At 35.7% G+C, this 20,188-nt stretch overlaps 1 protein-coding gene across 6 annotated transcripts in view; it reads right to left on the bottom strand.

Moving 5' to 3' along the window:
- Positions 1-20,188, bottom strand: part of PCDH11X (protocadherin 11 X-linked) — a 441,647-nt gene that overhangs the window by 378,317 nt on the left and 43,142 nt on the right. For 5 of the 6 annotated variants that reach the window (XM_090150278.1, XM_090150282.1, XM_090150281.1 and 2 more), the window contains exons 2-3: positions 13,905-14,488; positions 401-448 (exon numbers count right to left, since the gene is read on the bottom strand). In XM_090150278.1, coding sequence (XP_090006404.1) covers positions 401-448; positions 13,905-14,444 — 588 coding nt within the window. In that variant the 5' untranslated portion in view covers positions 14,445-14,488. The remainder of the gene's footprint in view (positions 1-400; positions 449-13,904; positions 14,489-20,188) is intronic. The other variant, XM_090150279.1, reaches the window with a different exon arrangement.

Raw genomic sequence — 20,188 nt, 5'->3', positions numbered from 1 at the left:
TCAGAGAGTAAAAAATAAAATGCTGAATTTTTAATCAAAAAAGACAGGTCTAGCATTAGGTGGGAAGGTTGGTGGCCCTGCATGTGGCAGGGGGGTTGGAGATTCATGATCCTTGAGGTCCCTTCCAACCCTGACAATTCTGTGATTCTGTGATTCTCTGACAATTTAAATGACAGTTTAAATGATGTAATCTAACTACTTCAAGCAGAACAAGGTTTCAGAGCCAACACCAACTTTAAGAAACTCCGAGTTCTGATCACCATATTATTTGTCAGTGGTTTAAGCAACTTGTAACTTTATTGGATTTTCATAACAACCTTTTCAGTTGATTCATGCCTAATGTAATCTTTGAAATGATGAAACTGGTATACTTGCTGAACATTCCTTGCCATATATTTACCTGATCATTTGTAATTGATCCAAATGTCCTTTTCGGAGCTGTTTTGGGCTGTCATGTAAAATAAAAAATTAGAGAGTTTTAAACCAATTGTAACATTTTGGTAAGTTAATAAATACATAATCAATTAAGCATGGATATCTAATGTGATAGCCTAGAAAAGTTTCCAAGCATTACAAACAGGACTGCATGTAGCAAGGTGTACCTAGTCTACATCTAACTTGCCTCTAGACATGCACATGGTACTATTACACTCTCTCATCACAATATTTCATTAAATTCATTAGTTGTTGACTACGTTTGCTTTGTAATGACTGGTTTTTGTTTGTTTTTGCCCTGAATTTTCAAACCCACAGTAAAAAGGAACTCGGAAGCTTCAAGTTATACACCAATCTAAACTAAAATCTGTGCAGTCATAAACCTAACATGCTTCACCCATACACAGAAGATAAGGACATGATGTATTACCAACATTTACATAATAATTCACTATTTTTCAGCTTCCAATAACAAAAGTGCCTCTACAAAAGCTGGTCTGAAAGTGACAAACACTTCTAGCAAACTACTAATCATTTTGTTTAAACTAAACAAAAACAAAATTCAAAGCCTTTTTCTTTTAGAGACACACTTTCCAAAAGAAGGAAAGTTAACAGCTGCCAGTAAGGCAATTAGGTAAGTAAGCCTCTCTCTTAACCTTCTCCATAACAATTTTTGAGACATTCACATGCATCCTATTAGACAGGAAGCTGATACCTTTAACTGTCCTTCAGGTTTTGTATATCATATTTATGTCTGAGATATGCTGTAAGTTTCCATACTGCATACTGTCCTGTCCTGCAACATGCCCTTTGTATTCCAAGTAAACACTAGATTTATCTCTCTAGATATAAACTGAAGGAAAAAACAGGAGTTCTTAGGCTTAATATGCTTAGTAAGATAATTTTTATGTTCACATTATTTATATGCGAGAATTACAGATTTGCTCCAAAAATCTAAGAACTAAGACAAAGAAATGACTGTGTTTTAGTCATGTAAATCTCTAACATATCACTCTGGTTTTGGATGTGACAAGAACAGTTCTGAACCAGCTCCTAAATCACAACCTCATCTTGTTTGACAGCCAAACAAGACACCTTGGGCTCATAATCCCACATTTTAGAACTCTCAGATGAATGCTGACTGGGTGTTGGAGCAGTGTGAATCCATAATGCCCTCCTATTCACTACCTGCACTATAACCATATCAGTACTCTCAGGCAGAAGGGGATTCAAACTGACAGCCACTTGTATACAAGAAAATAGAAACAACTGAGATGTTTCTGAAAATCACTTTACCCTAAAGCAGAGGTGGCCAGGATCCTCAGCTTCTAGTACTTTTAGTTCGAATTTATCATGATGGATATTTATAGATTTGGCTCATGACAAGTGGAAAAAATAAAATTAAATAGACAAAAAATCTTTGATAGGACTTGTTTAACAAGTACAAATGTTTGTGAGTTAAGGCTCATTGAATTATTTTGTTCTCTGTTATTTTCAAGATAATTTCATTTGAAAAGGTGCATGATTTCTGTGAAAGGTGGTATCTTCATTGCACTAAGTTCATATCTGTGCTTTTAACAGAAAGTTAGTTAGCATGGGTAACTTATTTGATTGGTGGCCCATCTAAACTGAAAGTTTGGCTACAAGCGAAACCTCTGTATCCTCCTTTTATGTTTATGTTTGAGGACAAAATGTTGACAAAAATTTTCATTTGAATGGCATGATAGACCTCTCATCAAAGATCCAAAAATAAAATAGAAAATAAATGAATAAAATCCCATGTCCTGCAGATTTATATCAGAAGGCCATTCTTTCACATGGACACATTTTTCCCAACACTAACATAGCTTTGGGGGTTTGTAGGTCTGGAAGAAATATTGGTAACATGAAAATGACTTTAAGGCTTTCTTAGGGCCTTCACTCCTTGGAAAATTTTCTAAAACTCAAAAGAGGAAGTTTATGTGGGAGGTGTAACAACTACATGAGCCTTTTTGCTTTTTAAAGACATGAAGCTGTGTTTTTCAAACAATGAAACTCATCCTTTTTACATTATTCTGAGAAAATAACACTGGAGCTAGCAAATTAAACTGTAAAAATATGTGACATAACAAGTGCAGGATGCCCCTTCTCTAAATATTGGAAGGTAAATGACACTGCAATTTCAGATTAATAAATCAGAGACAGCTGCTCAGAAGAAGTAACAGAGTACTGAAAGTAGTTCCACAGAGACAAAATTCTAATACTCATTAAATAGAAATCTTTTGACTATGTTAATCAGGGAATGCGGGGGATAAACCCAAAATGTATTTTTTGGTGCTTGTCTTCTTCCTCCTCCAGTATTACTGATTCCCATTTGTGTGACTCAGTAGAACAGCATGAAAAGAAAAAAATGAAAATACTGTGTTACAATATGGTAGCAATGCCATTTTGAGACACAACTCTGAAATCCTGTAATACCTGTGTGCACTGAAAATATCACAGTGTAAGCCATCACGACTTTTGATGTAAGATTTATATTCCTAAAAATGCCTTCTCTGCAAGTTGTTTGGAATCAAAAATCTTAAAAATGTATCTGATACACACATTTACAAGCATTCATACTCAAGATAGTGTTACAGACAGAAATTATTATTCTATTTCCTACTTCCAATGCAGTTCAATAAAACTGCACAGAAAGAGAAATAATTTATTATTTTATTACAGCAATACGAAGAGTTTTATCAACTGGGTGTATGAACATGTAAACAAAGTCAAAGATACTGAAATAAGACAAAACTCTAAAAAACAGAATAACATCCAGGATTGAGTCAATTACTTCATAGAAATATGAGGGACCACTCACTACAACAAAGTAATTTTCAGTTGTTATAAGGATTAGATTAGTATCTCAAAATCATAAGGTCACACAATAAAACTATTTGCTGGATATGTCATGTGTTTTATCTACAGATTTTTTATTCTACTTCCACCCTCAATTAACTTTACTGTTACTGTAAGGAGAGGCACATTATGGATATATATGAAAACCCCACTGTAAACTGGAAAATTAAATGAAATCACTTTTGAAATTCAGTATTATGGCTTTTAACAAGTCAGCAAAACCTAGACTAATTTACCAAAAGCAAGAATGATAGCTAGAATGCAGAGCTTCCATGAGGGTTAAGTGGTATTAAAGTTATTCCTTATTATGCTCTTAAACACAATCTGATTAGTTTTAACAGCTGCCCAGCAGGAAAAGCCGACCAATCATTCTACAGTAATACACATATTAACGTACCTTTTTGCATTTACTTTTCACTCATTTCAGAGGCAGGTACACACTGCTCTACAGTAAGAGTTGGTATCTTTTGATTTCAAAGTGATATCAAATATTCAAAATAAAAACAATATTAGAAAATCCTGATAATCACAATATAACTTAATACCTTAAAACCTTTTCCGATAAATGAACTTATTCCACTAATACATAACAGGCAGCAAACTAATTTTGAGGTTCCATGGGAAATGGGATGGAGAGGAAAACAGAAAATACTAATTTGTTTGTACTTTTAAATGTGCTATAACGAATAGTATTTAAAAATACATAACAAAAATGAGAATAATATTACATGGCTGGGGTTAAAATGAAGTGAAAAACTCAAAGAAAGTCATATAATATTCCATTCTTGAAAACATAGAAGAACATCTTGACTCAAAAAAAATAAATAAATAAATAAAAAAAAATAAAGACAATATGCTTGATAAGGCAGAGAGAAAAAAAATTACAATAATTTGACTTTGGAACATCAACAATAACCACGGCAATAATACACATCACATTAATAGAGACAGCAATTATAGCACAGTGTGATAAAAATGTATTTCAATACTGACAGCTGATGATTCAGAATTCTTTCCTTTCACCAATGTTTCTTTTTTGTTTCCTTAAAATTGTCTGAAATGCTCTTTGCTACATGTCCCAGCGTCAAAAGCTCTACAGGACTTCAGTGTTCAGACCTATTATATTTCTGGGCTAGGGAATATAAATTACTTTGCAATAAACCTTTCTTTCAGGAATAAAAATAACCATACTAATGCAGTCAAGTGTCACAATCTACAGTTGACAGTGGATTTAAAAGTGTTCTTTGATATTTATAAGTTCATAATTTTGGACTTAGCATTTTTCTTCCGTGTTTCCTCCTGAAAAGAAGAAAAACATCCATACTGTGTATTTAGAGTAACAACAGTAAGAATTATTTAATTCTCTATCACTATCAATCTGAGGTCTGAAAGCTAAAACTAAAAATAAAGAACATTATAATTGTATAAGCTTCTTCAATATTTAAATTATCTAATTAATGACATCTAAAACTAGGAGAAACTAATTCCCTCTACTATATTCAAAACATATCTTAAAAACTGGAAATATTTGTCTCCCCAAAAACAGAGCTCTTGGAAAAATGATTTGGGGCAAAAGAAAAAACTCACACGTGTAGAGAAGAAAACTATTAACTCAGGATTCTTAATAATAGATTTGGAATATTACTAGGATTTATATGAACCCCGTTGGAAAAATAATTCAAGCTTTCTCAAGACAGACATCCAAATTATAAGTAAAATTTTTATTGCTGCATCCACAATAAATAAAAGGAGCAGAAAATAATATTCACAATGTTATTCTGAAACTAAAATTAGAATGGATTGAGAACTTGCAAATTCCTTGCAGCAATACAAACGTGATTAGTCACTTTCCATCAAAATTTGTGAGAACCATTTTTAACTTGGTCAAAAAATAATGGTATTCAAGTGAAATTGTTCCTGGATAGAGACAGCTGTTGCCTGCTTTAGTAATAAGGTTCTTATTTAGCAACAATGAGTTTAGTCACAAACATCTGAAGTATGAAAAATACAAAAAACAAAACAAAACAAAACAAAAAAACCCTGCTGGATACACTGGTGAAGAGTAACACATCAAATAGAAAATCAAAGTTAGTCTCACTGTCTCAATCTAAAACACTTTAGATTTTTAGACAATAGTGGAGACTATGGGTATAACATGTCCTAAGTGCACTATTAGCAACCTTCCAGAATAAAAGATGTTCAAAATATAAATTCCTAAAAATAATATTGTCTAAGCCACAGTCATTTCCTCTTCTACATATAAGAAGTTCCCTGAATCATAGAATCCTCAAAGATGGAAAGGACCTCTGAAAGCCATCAAGTCCAACTCCCCTGCGATCAACAAAAACACCACAGCTAGATCAGGTTGCCCAGCCTCGCCTTGGAAGTCTCCAGGGATGGGGCATCAGCCACATCTCCGCAGTAATCTGTTCCAGTGCCTCACCACTCCCTCTGTAAAAGATTTTTCCCTCATGTCCATCTACCCTCTTTGAGTATGAAACCATTTCCCCTTGCTTTATCACCACAAATTCTGCTAAAGAGTGTCCCCCTTACCTTCCTGTAGCTCCCCTTTAGATACTGAAAGGTTGCTATCTTGGAGCCTTCTCTCAGCCTCAGCTCTCTCAGTCTGTCCTTGTAGGAGAGGTGTTCCATTCCACGAACCACTTCTGTGGCCTTCTCCGGATGTTCACCTGGGCTCACTGCTCAAGTCTGTGTAGATCCCTCTAGATGGCATCCTATTCCTCTGGTATGTCAACTGAATCCCACAGCTTGGGGTCATCAACAAACTTGATGAGGGTGCACTTGACCCCAGTGCTGATGTCACTGATGAAGATATTAAAGAGTTTCGGCCCCAGCACCAACCCCTGTGAGACATCACTTGTCACTGATCTCTATCCAGACATTGAGCCATTGACCACCACTCTCTGTACTCAATCCTGCATCCAGTTCTTCATCCATTGAACAGTCTACTCATCAAATATATATGTTTCCAATCAGTGGCTGTTCCCTTGTCCACTGATGCAGTAACACCATCATAGAAGGCCACTAGGTTGGTCAAACATAATTTGCCCTTAGTGAAGCCATACTAGCTCTCCCGTATCACCTCCCTGTCTTCCATGTGCCTTAGCATGGCTTCCAGGAGGATCCGTTCCATGCTCTTCCCCAGCACAGAGGTGAAACTGACAGGTCAGTAGTTCCCACAGTCACCCTTTTTACCTTTTTAAAAAATGGGTTGATAACAGCAGAACAAGGGGAAAGAGTTTTAAGTTGAAAGAGGGAAGATTTAGGTTGGATATTGGGGGAAGTTCTTCACAGAAAGGATGATGAGGTGCTGGAATGGGCTGCCCAGGGAGACTGTGGATGCCCTGTCCTGGCGGCCAGGTTGGATGCGGCCCTAGGCAGTCTGGTCTAGTATTAAATGTGGAGGTTGGCGGCCCTGCCAGCAGCGCGGTAGTTGGAGCTTGATGATCCTTGAGGTCCCTTCCAACCCAAGCCATTCTATGATTCTTCACTTACAGTAAGAGGGACCCTATCCCCTCCTGCCACACCAAATGTTTGAGGGCTGTGTGGCAAGCAGTTATCAGGGAAGGTGTTCTGTTAACTAATTCCCTGAAGAGCTGGAAGTTAGCTTTTCTGAAGTTTGACTTCCTAGTTCCACTCTCCAGCCATCCCATGTTCCTCTGGAGGGAGGTAACTTGTAACAGAAGAGGTAACTTGTTACACATATTTCTCAGCTAGCAGATCTAAGGATAGACAGTAACTGGAAACCTGCAGGCCACACCTGATCCCTTGAATGGCTGCAAGATCAAGGCACGTCCTGCTACCTAAAGGTCTATTTCAATACAAATGTAGATTTGGTAGTTACAAAATAAGATAAAAAGCTATCAACTAAACTGTTATAACTGCTTAATACATTGTAACTGGAGTAGTCTTTATCTGTTTAAGGAATTACTAGTAAACGTTTTGGTTTTTTTTTTTTTTTTTTTTTTTTGTTTCTACTTCTATGTGATTTACCATTGAGAGAGTTACAAATTCTTAAATTGTCAATTTGTCCATACAAGTGAAAGTGAAGTTTTTACTCAACATCTTTTGGAAGAGTTTAAAAGGAAGGAAGTGTTTATCCCTAAGTGTTTCCTATGCAGTTGGATTCAAAGGACTATGTAAGGATATCCCAAGTCTATTATGCTCAGAATGCATCACCACATCTGTGTTAACATACTGATCTGTCTGGACATCAGCAAATGATAATATTCACATAAGATAGATGAACTGAAGATCCCCATTTGACAGATTTGTGCCTTCTAGCTTGAGTCTATCATCTTGCCCACACAGAGACATGCTAAGTTATATATTATTGTTTCATGACAGCTAGTGTGAAAATCAGAGCCTTGAATGCAAAAAGATACACCAACTTGTCCCTCACCCTAACTCACTGAACTTACTGTGCCTGGAAGCAAGACTTTCTCCTCCAGTCTTCAGTCAACCCCTGAAAGGGATGTCAGGATAATGGAACCTGACAGTTTTACAGTAATGATGCCATAAACCACCCTAAAGGAGCCTTGTATCAACCAACAAGAAACAATTACCTTGACTCTTGACTCACTGGATTTAAACTACCACTGGTTGTTAGCAGAGTTTTATCTACTTAGAGACAATAATTCACAACTATAAGAATGTAAATCAGATTATTTTCCCCCTTAAAAATAAGACAGTCACTATTTCAAAAAAATGTTCATAGATGACCACTTACCTGCCGAGATCTCTGAACAAATTACTATTGAGCAATATTTTTATTCTACCAAAAAACCATTTTTAATACTTTAATACTTCATATAATAAGAAAAGTTGACAAATTGACGGCTTTGTAGGAAGGCGGATGTTGAATTACATAATAAAATAATGACAATACTGTTTTGATGGAAAGTTGAAGTTAAAATATTTTGAAGAAAGGCAGCTATATAGAAGGAAGACCAATCTATTATTGTATGAAATTTATTTACATATCTGACGTTAAGCAATGAGAAAACAGTGAGAATAAAAATACGTTTTGCTAGATTTCCAAGGGTAAGGACAAACATAAAGAATAAGAATTTACCCACAGATACTTATAATACAAATTTCTTCAATCTTCCTATGATTATTAATAGAAAATAAGATCAAAATGAAAGTTATTTGTCCCTTTCGTATATTTGAAGAGGAGCTTTTTGAGACTTTAGGATGTCACTTAGCACTCATAAACATGCCTCAAGTTTCCACATCTCATTTTATAGCTAACTTCAGCTCATGTCATGTCATCCACCCACTCAAAACTTTTCACCTAAGCTAAAAGCTGGATAAAGTTTCTATTCAGTTTGAACTATTTCTCATTATTTCAGAATATCTCGTAAGGAAACTTAACAGGAAAATTCTGCACACAAAGTGTATGAGAATTGCTCCAGAAGTAATACCTCCTGTTTTATTATGTTGGCACGGGATGCTAGGGAGGGATGGCAGTAGAGGTTGAACCTTCCAGGAAATATTTTGTTACATTTTGTTGCTATGCAAAAGATGCCAGCAGAGGGGCAGTCTGACAGAATGGCATCTGATGTGGATCAGTGCATGAAGTACAGGTAAAACTGAATTCATCTATACAGAAGTAATTGTCCCCATTGACATTCATTGACACCTGCTGAATATTTATGAAGACCAAACAGTGGATGTGAGCATCCACATCACAGGGTGATGTGTGGGTGGAGAATTTCAGCAGCAGCAAAAGCTACACGAAAGATAAGCCACATTCCAGACAGCCAAGCACAGCTGTCACAACACAAAATGAAGAGCATTTTGATCAACTCATCCACATTAATCAACTAATGGCATTGATAGAGTTTTATAGCAAAGAATTTTTTCTATTAAATGGTGTTATTGTGCTCTTTGTGTCTGTTGTAGTTTCTATGGAAATAAAGATGAGGCATTACTTCTAGGACTTCCATGGCTTTACAATGGTAGTGACCTACGTGGACTAAGTGAAGCTACAGTGTAACATCAAAGAAATACATAGATCCATAGCTGCAACAGAGAAAGGTCAAGATGTTTCAATTTTGACCTATTCCTTGTACCTACTGCAGACTTCAAAAGAATTACTCTGCATCATTTAAAATACTGACTGTGTGTCCTAGGAAATCTTTCTCTACTGAAGGGCAGCTAAAAGTTACCTTGGAAAGACAACACATCCAACTCTCCATATTTATTAAATTACAGACACTAGAGGGTGACTTTAGAGCTTGGCAGGAGTGCACCTCTAGAGCAAAAATTTTCCTAAATCTACTTTAGAGCCTCCTAAATCTATTACCTTTCCCACCTTTGCTGGCACATGAAGTAAGAGAAGACAAGGCAGTGTTCTCCAAATATATGAAGTATAAGAGCTATTACAGTGAAGATGGAAGTTAACTTGTCCTGCAATGTTACACTTAATAAAGTCCCTATGTTAACTCAATTAAGGGATTGTGAAGTAAGAAAAACAAATCAGGAGCACAAAGACAGAAGGTTTAAGCAGTTGATGATTGGGTCAATGCAGACATTCTGGTGAACACCCACGCTGAGGTCTTTCAAAGTGGATAAGCATCCACACTCTCTGTTTGTGTCACTATGCACCTTGTTTGCAGGGTGCTTCCTTCCCTTCTGTCTAATGTACTCAACTACTAAGACCACACTGGAATCACACTAAAAAGCAAGTAGGTCATAGGGAATTTCTGTTTTCCCAACTTCAGTGTCAGTCTTTTTGCCTATCAAATTTGTAATTCTGTTTATGATATGATTTTCAATACTGATTTCATAAATCTAACTTTTCTATTCTAATTTACCTGCAAATCTAGTCTTATTCTGTAATTTTGATTTAACTACCTTCCTGACTTTCATTTTACATAAAATATATCTCCTTACATTCTCAATTTTCACAGATAAACAGTGACATTAGTTACTTGATTCCAAACTCCTGAAAGGCTTAGAAAAAAAACTAGTTTCAAGAGAAGTCTAGAAATCTGATGAAGATTTGTAATCTCCATCTTCCATAAGTCATGGAATTGATAAATTGTATCAGAAAGCAGGGAAAAGTTTAGACTGAAAGACATTGCAAGAGATGATTTACAGTACCAAGAGGTAACTCTCCTCATCAGAGGCAAGACTGACGTGTTGTGAGACTGAGTAAGAATCTATTTTGTCAGATTACAGATGTATGAATTGACAGCTACAAAGAGATTATTATATAAATCTAGAAGGAATCCACCAGCTGCTTCTGATGATAGGTAAATACAAGAATAATACTCTGACAAGTAAGAGTAATGGAACTACAGCAGTAACACCAACCTAATTTCCCCCAAACTGACACAGATTAAACAAGCAACAAACTATCAGAACAAAGGATTAGCTCACATTAGAAAATACTCTGCTCCTGTAAGAGCAGAGTTTGCTTTTACTCTAGTCCATTGCTAACTGCATGTTGTAAATATGTACTGTGTAGTTTATGTGGTTGTGCTGGTTGACAAGAAATGCTCAGGAGTCAATAATAAGGATTTAACTTAAGCAGGCACAGATATGAATCCATTTGGAAGAATAAAGTTGACTCTCCACGACAATGTTCTAGCAGAGACACTGTTCAAAAAATTGCCCAGAAACAGCTCTCATTTTTAACAGTCAAGAGAATAACAAAATGCTTCACATGGCAATCTTCATAGCTAAAGCAGAGGCCTGTGTAAATTCCAAGTCTACTGATCAGGTTATACTAAATATTAGCTTGCCTTGAACTCAAACATGTGCTGAAACACTGTAATCAACAGCATGCAGGTATTTTTAACACCGTGGTGGTATTACTAGACACAATGTGTAAACATTTTATATACATTTGTGAGCAGCCTGATCACCTGAAGAAGCAAAGACCTGTGAACCATGTAGCTGCTCAGGGAGGCAACCACGTGATACAAGAAGAATAAAATATGCACTGTCAACTCCCACTTTATACTCAACTAAGACAAAAATCACTGCTTTCTTATCTGACCATTTCCCTCCCTGAACTACTTCACCATCTGTCATAGCTGTCTTCTCCATCACCTCCTACTATCAATGTTATGCCATCCTTCCTCCCTCTCTAGACTTAGGGCAGTTGTTCACTGTAAATAATTTTCTTTTAAAAATTATTTCTAATTAAGTTCACCCTCCCTCACCTTGTCCACAGTAAACACTGTACAGCATCTGCTATTTGAACACTTAATGTTATCCTATCCATAGTTGGCTTTGGGCATTGCAGTAGAGCATCATGAACATTTATAGCTCTATGCACAATTTATTTGGCTAACAGTAAGGTGTACTGCACAACTGTTTCCTGAAATCTTCTTTACTATGATGAAAAAGAAAGCTTCATGTATTGTTAGAACATCAATATTTTTAGGTAATTCAGTATTTGTAAACTTCAACTCAAATAACTTGGTCAGTTGCTAGAACTATCACACTGCTAACAAATCTTCAAAAATGTTGCAACTGCTTTTCTAAACAAGAAAATAATTCAAAAGAAATCCTAAAGACCATATTTGGGTTTTCTTACAAACACTGAGATGAAAACTAAAAACAATATTTTCCTTAGAATTTTCCTAGGAGCCTGTTCTTCCATATGACTCCTGAGTAGGACAGGAACAAATGCTGAGGTTAACAACTATTACCTTCTCAGAGTTCACAGTTTTCAGACAGTGTATTGTTCAATCACAGATACCTGGAAAGGTTTGAAGTTGTCATATCATGAATCAGTTACAAAAAAAAGTCTCTTTCTATTCAGATGTTTTGAGGAAATGCAGGAAGGAAAAAACATGTGAGTGCTAATTTGTGTGGTAATTTAAATTGTACAAAACTGTGAGCGTTCCATTAGACAAATCAAACCACGTGTTACAAAACTTGCTAGTAGGTCTGAACCCAAAACAAAAGAACAGCATTTTAAGATGTTCTGTTTTCTTTTTAGAAAGAGGTAGGAGTTTCAAATAAAGCAATTCATCTAATTAAATGACTTTGTAATTCATTAATGATCTGTTTTGCAAAAGAAACTGAATACAACAATTAAATGCAACCTTTATCCCATACAGGAAATACTGTAACATTTGAGTATTTGAAATAAAATACAGAGTTGCTGAAAATGTGCTAAAGCTACACAGATGAGTTTGTAGTTAGCAGCTTGGTGTCTTTAGAAAATTGGTATGTCAAAAATCTCTTTACCTTTTCTGAGAAATAGGCCTGGTTCCGTACAGACAGTAGAGCATTTTAGCTAAAATTTTTAAAGAGTGAAATGCAGCTAAAGAGATTTCCCTTCATTGAACAGCTTGTTAATTTGCTATTACTTTTTCTAAAGTATGTAGCAACATATTCACTCTGTTGCTGCATGCATATTAAAGCTTCAGCTTTTGTGCTTCCGTGAAGTGACATGATATGCATATCTAATCACCTCCCACCTCCATGCACACTGCCCTGCCTTCACATCCGCTGCTCACCCCAAATCCCCACAACACTGTTACATTACCCCTGCTAAATTCATCCTGTGCATTTGTATACGCTGTCACTTTTCCGTATGCTAATTAAATAGTGAAGGAAAATATTAACACATTGGAAGACATGAGTAACTTCACAGTGTACCCCCAGCAAAAGGTACAGAGTAATGTATGAGATACATTTTGGAAGAAAATGCAAGCAACATCATTTTGTGTTCATTCTCCCTCCTAACACTGTTACCCATGGAAAAAAAATTCTCATGCACCTCTTTCCTTCCTCATTCATCTCCCTAGTCTTCCACAGTGAAGGATGGATCTTTGTTTATATGCTCTGTCCTGCCTGCTCAACAGCATCTTTCATTTCTACCACTTCCTTCTCCTTCTTCTTTACTGATCACTTTTGATACTAACACTGTAAAAACTACCAGGAATTGAGTAGAATAATACATTGATGCTACTATTCCAAACAGGTCTGTCTGATGAAAACTGTTTTTGGGATATACAGATACTTTCCAAGCTATGTGAAATCTCTGTCTTATTTAAAGACAGCAAAACCATAACTCAAAAATTACCTGATAAGAAAGCACACAAGAGAAAAATGCAATTAAATTGTAGATAGAACAGCTATTACAGAACAGAGTAGTCTGTCTTGCTATTTCATGGCTTCTCTATAACAGAGCACATTACTTAATCTCCTGGGCTAAGCACTACTGCTCAAATATAACAGTCATGCAATAGGGAGACACAAACCCACTTGTTATTATGTTGGTGGTGACGAGAGCATATTCTTGATGGTGCAAGAAAATTATTAGCCAAAGCTGTACAAATAATTTGAATGTCAGTGGACATTTAAGGAGGACATGCATGTTTCACAGTTACACAGCCACACACACACAAGCAGCTTTCTCCAAGAAGATGAACTACAATGCTCTCAGGTGTATAGGATAAGATTTCAAAAGTTATCTGCAGAGTACCATTATCACAATTCACAGTTTCATATTTCTAATGATTTGATGAGGACTGACAATAGTTGTGGGTCAGCAGTAACACAAAGACAAACAACGCATAAGAAGAGAAGAAACTCACCTTAAGTAGTTCATAATGTTGAATACCATTCACACCAATGTCTGGATCAATGGCAGATGGAACAGAATAGCGAGAATTAATTGCTGTGTTTTCAGGGATAGAGATGTTAATAACTGTAGATGGGAAGAGGGGGGCATTGTCATTTATATCCTCTATTAGGAATCTGATCTTGACCAGTCTGAAAACTTCATCAGGCAAAACAGCAACCTCCACCTCATAAAAGCAGCGATTCTCACTAAAGATGCCAGAGCACAGCTTCTCTCGGTCTATGCGGTTTGCAGTTGTAAATATCTCACCAGTGTTCTCTTCCACTCGTACTAGTGGTACATCCCCAGTCTTATATACAAGCTTGAACTGTAGTGGCGAGGAAAGGGGGACATCTGGATCAAGTGTTAAATTAAGATCCTTGAGCAAATTGCCAATGAGGACATTTTCAGGCAGTTCTTCCCGCACTGTATAGTTCTTCTCCTGTGCTCCAGATTGAAATATAATACAGGCTAATAAGACTGCCAAGAGGTAGGTTCCAGACAGCAAGTCCATTTCCAAATTGACTAATGAAGGTTCGTGTAGAACACCAGGAGTAGCTGGAAAAAAAAAGGAAAAGAGAAAAAATCTTAAGAATATACAGAATACTATGGTTTGTAAACTCATCTAATAAAATGGTATTTGACTCAAGAGTCCTTCAGAAAACTCATAAAATGTCTTGCATGTATTTTTATTCACAACTACTTACTTAACTCAAGGAAAGAATCCTGGAACTGAACCAGAGTTAACAAATACAAATAACAATAAAGACAAATAATTATTTCTATATACAGCTTCAGATTTTTCTTTCATTTTGAAGAAAATCTTTTCCTTTGAACCCCCTGCCATCTGTCCTCAATTTTTTGTCTCCAATAAAAGTATCTGCAAGGAGTTTGGAAGCAACCATCTGCTGGGAACAGGAGCTTTTTATACCTTCTGCTTAGAGGTGGGAAACTAAGAACATGCATTTACCTTGCCTGCCAGTTTTGGGCTGACAAAGTTGTATATGTGTTGACCAAATTTATTTGCTGTTGTTTTTAATAAAGGAACTTAAACTAGCAAGAAAAAGTAGCAGATAGTCCAGGTTCTTCAGGCACCAACGTGCTGAAGACTTTCTAGCAAACAAATAGTAATACAGCACTCTGTATGGAGAGAAGGTCTGATTTGGTCTTTGAAAATAAACTGCTACTCAATTCAATAAAATTTATGTTTGTTACCAAAACCCATGACAAGAGTGGACAAATTCCAACACAAAATAAGGTGAAGAGCAAAACATTGAAACTTTTTAATCTAGCACTAAAGCTAAAATATTTTTCCTAGCAGCAAGCATAAACTTGTAGCAGCCTCAGCTATCCAATAGCTCACCACACCAGCACGCAATCTCTACCTCGGATACTTGCCATTAGTCTCCAATACAGTGGGATGTACTGTCCTTTCTTTGATTAAAGAAAAAAAAAAAAAAAAAAAAGAGGGAGAGAGAAAGAGACTATACAGGAAGGATTTCCCCTCTGGTATTTAATGTATTTTCTGGAGAATCAATTGTAAGAAATTTAGTGTAACTCTAAATCTGGTGAAGTCTACTCATACATGAGCAAAGTACTCTGAGACCAACACCTTTAAAGTGAAACACAGATTTGTTTAGGGTTGAGTAAAAGAACATCATGTACTTTACATACTGATTTCTGAATAACCATATATTCTGCTCTCAAGATCATTAGCAACTGAACTAAATTTACTGAAGGACTGAAGTAGAATGAGATGACTTATAGGTATATACAGATAAATACCTTTAGCTGACAGCCTTCAGAGAAAAACGCTGTATAGTTCTGTGCACAGAATATGCTGTTTTGCCTAATCTTTACACCACTCTGCCTTCACAGAATGCAGGATAATCTTGAATACTATTTAAGTAAGATAACGTTCAAGAGTTCTTGCTAAATTTATTTTCGTAGTTAATGAAATTTCAGATCCTACCAGCTCAGTGTCTTTTTCAAATATAGCTGTATTCGCCCATTTATATTATTTTCACTGCTTAGATTAAAAACATTAACTTCTTCCTTCTCTTTTCTGATGTTATTCTCCACTCTCCCTGTCATAGTATGAAGTGATTTACAACTGTGGGTCAAGCTGCATTGGTTTAAGGAATTCCTAAAGCCAGTATTTATCTTCACCCTTTAGTTACTGCCTTTCAGCAGTATCACTTCCAAAGCAATTTAAATTAAAACATTTGACTTGGCAGTGAAACAGATTAGGAACACAAATTTAATTATTCCATTTCAACTCTGCAACCTGCTTTTCAGTGGGAGTAAGTAGCAGATAAAGAAGGCAACTTCTAACATTCCAAGGTGTTATCTTTCTACATCAACATGATTTAACTGCAAAGCATTTTCTGGCTTTGTGATTATACATAAGGAGCAACACGTAAGAAAAATCCAATTCTGCAAGTCCTCACTTATGAAAGAAGTCGTTACCAAGATGAGTTATTCAATTAACCTGAACAAGATTACAGACATGGGTGAAAACCAGATATGCAATTTATGTGGCACAGGTATTGCATTACCTGCAGTATTTCAACATAAGGCATAACACAACACTAAAAAGGTATTCAAGAATGAAGAAACAGCGTACTATAAACAGTCATTTTATAAATCCATTACAATATTAAACTCCATTTACATATGCAAATGAACAAGTCATCAGCAGATACTGGTTATCATTAACAGTAACACAGTAACACTATGGTAGCAGCATGAATTTAATGAAAGGATTGTGGTGATATTGCACAAATATACCAACCTAGCTAATAATAGTTCTAAGCTACATTTGCTGTATTTGTCCCCAACTGTCTAACAAACATCACACCTGCTAAAGGAATTGCACACTCGAGCTGCAAAAGGACCTTATTTCAGAAAACTACTTTTTTGTATACATGACTGTTTAAAAAAGATTCACCTTGTTTTCAGGGAAAACAACGACAAAAACCTGTATGGGATACTGAGATATGGATACGGAGCTGCTAAAGACTGAGATATATAAGTAGGTTAGTCAGGAAACCATGAAGTGGAACTTCCCATCATTACATTACAATGTATATTTTTCCCCACTTTATTTAAGGATACAAATGTTGAATCATTCCATTAAAGCTATTTTTGTTTTGGAAGAAATATAGTAAAACACTGAAACAGTAGGGCACTATTACTGTAACCATGACATAAATAGTAATGTCACTATGTTTGTTATTCCCATAGATTTTTCTGAAAAACAAAGTGGTAAAGACATGAAGTACACAATGTTAAAACTCCTAGGAAAAAAACAAAAACAACAACAACAACAAAAATCCCTATCCTTAAGACAGAAAAAAAAAAAAGAAAAAAAATATATAGAAAACCTCATAATTCATAATTCTTAAAGTTGTGTACAATGTACTACATTTAAATAGTTTTTACTCTCCTTTCTAATCAGTTCTAGAAACAGTTTTGGACCTTTAAGAACTGTTCTACAGCTACAGCCCTTTAAGGTGGCAAAAAAAAAATTAGTCAAGTTTTCTGTTTAGACATATGATGGAACATTTTATGCCATGGGAAGAGTGTTGTTCTTTAAGCAACCTATTTATATAGTCATAGCTGTATGTTGCCTGTCATTTATGTCATAGCAGTGATGGGAATACTATGGCAACAGCAATGCAAAGAGAGGAGCAGGAGGTATATGCTATCAACCAAGCATATTTCTGAAAGACCTTTAAAAAAAATCAAAGTACTTCTAAAATTCTCAAATCTTAGAAGAAAAGGAAGGCAAAAGGAATTGAAATGGAGACGACAGAGCCACATAAAAAATGGGACATTAGGAGAAATTGTCAAAAGAGAGCATGTGAATGGTAACAGATGGTGGAAAAAGACATGAACTCAGAAAGACAGGCAAGATAAAAATACAAAAAGGAAAAAAAAAAAAAAAAGGAACCGAGCAGAAAGTCAGTGACAGTACATGTGGGGAAACAGGCTCTCCTGATGACTGAAATATAGAGGCCAAGCAGAATAGTCCAACTCTGAAGCACACTTTCTATAAGCTCCAACATTTACACTTTTAAGGTGAAAAAATAGGAAATAGAACTAAGAGGCAATACTTAAAAACTGTTTAACGAGAGGTAACCTTGAGCTTTCCAAGCTATTTTCCTAGCTTTCAAAAGAATTTACTGCTTTCTCTGTATGCTGAATTCTGAACTAGAAAGGCAAATGGCCCAGATGGACAAGGTGGAAGGCAGGAAGGGAAAAAACAATTACCAATCTACTCTAACATCTGAGCATCTATGTTCATAAATGCAGCTGTTTGGTTGTTCTTGTTTTGTCCAAAATACTAAATATTAGTGTCATAATCTAAGTATTATTATAGCAGCCATCAAATCATACCTTGAGAAGTAATGAGAATATAAATATTACAGCTACCTCATGGAGTAAGATTTGAAGGTAGAATCTAAACCCACCCTTTACACACAAGACTCTACCTGCTCCCAGCCAGTAAGGATTCCCAAAGCTTAATATCGGACTGGACTAATGCATGAAGATAAATGCACCATAGATTGCTTTAGGAACATTACACTGAAATCCAAAACTCCTACAGTATATAAACATTGAAAAGTTATTATATTCATATTAATCACATGGACAAACTGAGTTGGTATATCACTTCTTTTCAATATAACATCCCTTTCATTTGCTTCTAATCAACTTGGGACCCCTTAAATAGGCTGAATTAAATGGCTTTGTTAAAACATTGTTTCTCAAAGCAAAAGATCCCTGTAACATCAACTCTCTTTTTCAGACAGTACCATGATTATAATGCTATTTAACTAAAGACTGAGCAATTTGTAAGTATTCCAGTTCACAAAGGCTCTCTCTGAATAAAAAAGTTCCACACTGTATTTCAGAGTTTTTGAACCCTGTTTGATGTATGTATGGATTACAACTGTATTTGGGAAATCTCAGCTGCTGGATTGCTAGGAATGCTATTTTTGCCATAAGTCACCAACATAACTGCTTAAGTAACATCTACCTTCCTCATCACACATATCATGCTTTGTTTAAAGAACTCACTGATTTTTATGACAGTTAACAGCCCTTATTGGTACTTCTTATCATCTTTGATGACAAGAAAAAAATTATGTAAAGCTTTAGCCTGACAGGAATTCCCCTCTTCTTTATAATGCCAAGAAAACAAATGATAACAAACATCCTTAACTTTCTTTCACGCTCCGAACTGTTTCAAAGAGAAATTATTTTCCAGCCCTCACTATTTACCCACATAATACACTCCCCACATAATATATTTTGTGATCATATTCAAAGAGTAAAACCTATCTCACAGAGAAACAGACAGTTTGTTATATTCTCAGGGCTTTCCAATTCATTCCCTTATATGATTTTACTCAAAACCCACTAAGGGACTGATTTATTCTTTGATCTATCTTTTATTAGTGTGATGGTACTGACTTCAATGAGGTTACTTTAATTTGATTCTTATCCAGTGATGAACTGGAAATTTGTCTCACCAGGCAAAACACCACCACACAGCCACTGAAGGCAACAAAAGAATTAAATGAGTGTAAACCACAACTTGCTTACTGTCCTGTGGACAGTTTTCACTGTTTAAAAAACAGTATGTCTTTTTTTTTTTTTTTTTTTTTCTCCCATTTATTTTACTTTTTACCTCCCCTGCCACCACTATTATAGGAAGTCAGAAACACTCTTTCCTTAAAGAAATAAAGTTGATGAGAAAAAGGCAGATTCCTGCAGCTCCATGAGGAAGCTGCCAAGGTGTGTAAATCAAGAAATTCTTAGATTCCTACTGAAACAGAATTCTACTTTCCTGATACTAATCTGCAACTAAAAGCAAGAGTGCTTATTAAAACTTGTCTCAAGATGCTGGAAACAGCGGGCAGAACTACAAATACACAACAGGCAATAATCACACTGCATGGACAAACTGTACTCAATCACATTGGTATCTGGCATAAACAGTAATTTCTTCTAATTGTTTCAAATGAATCCCTGTAAAGCTGTTTTACTAAAATGGTAAGCACAGACTACATTTGGGAGAATGCATCTACCAACTACTCAGCAAAGACTTTTAAAATATCCTTTAATTTCAAACCTGTGAGACTAAGAAGTACAAAGTTTATTTATATACTGTCAGCAATACGAAGCAGCTGCTCCTGATGTTAGCATCAGGAACAGTTTTGATCTAGAGCTGAACAGAAAGCTAATGGT

The sequence above is a fragment of the Phasianus colchicus genome, chromosome 14 (assembly GCF_987193195.1).
Source record: "Phasianus colchicus chromosome 14, bPhaCol1.hap1.1, whole genome shotgun sequence".
Taxonomy (NCBI): Eukaryota; Metazoa; Chordata; class Aves; order Galliformes; family Phasianidae; genus Phasianus; species Phasianus colchicus.
Note: the sequence above shows the minus strand (reverse complement) of the source record. Positions and strands in the feature narration are given on the sequence as shown.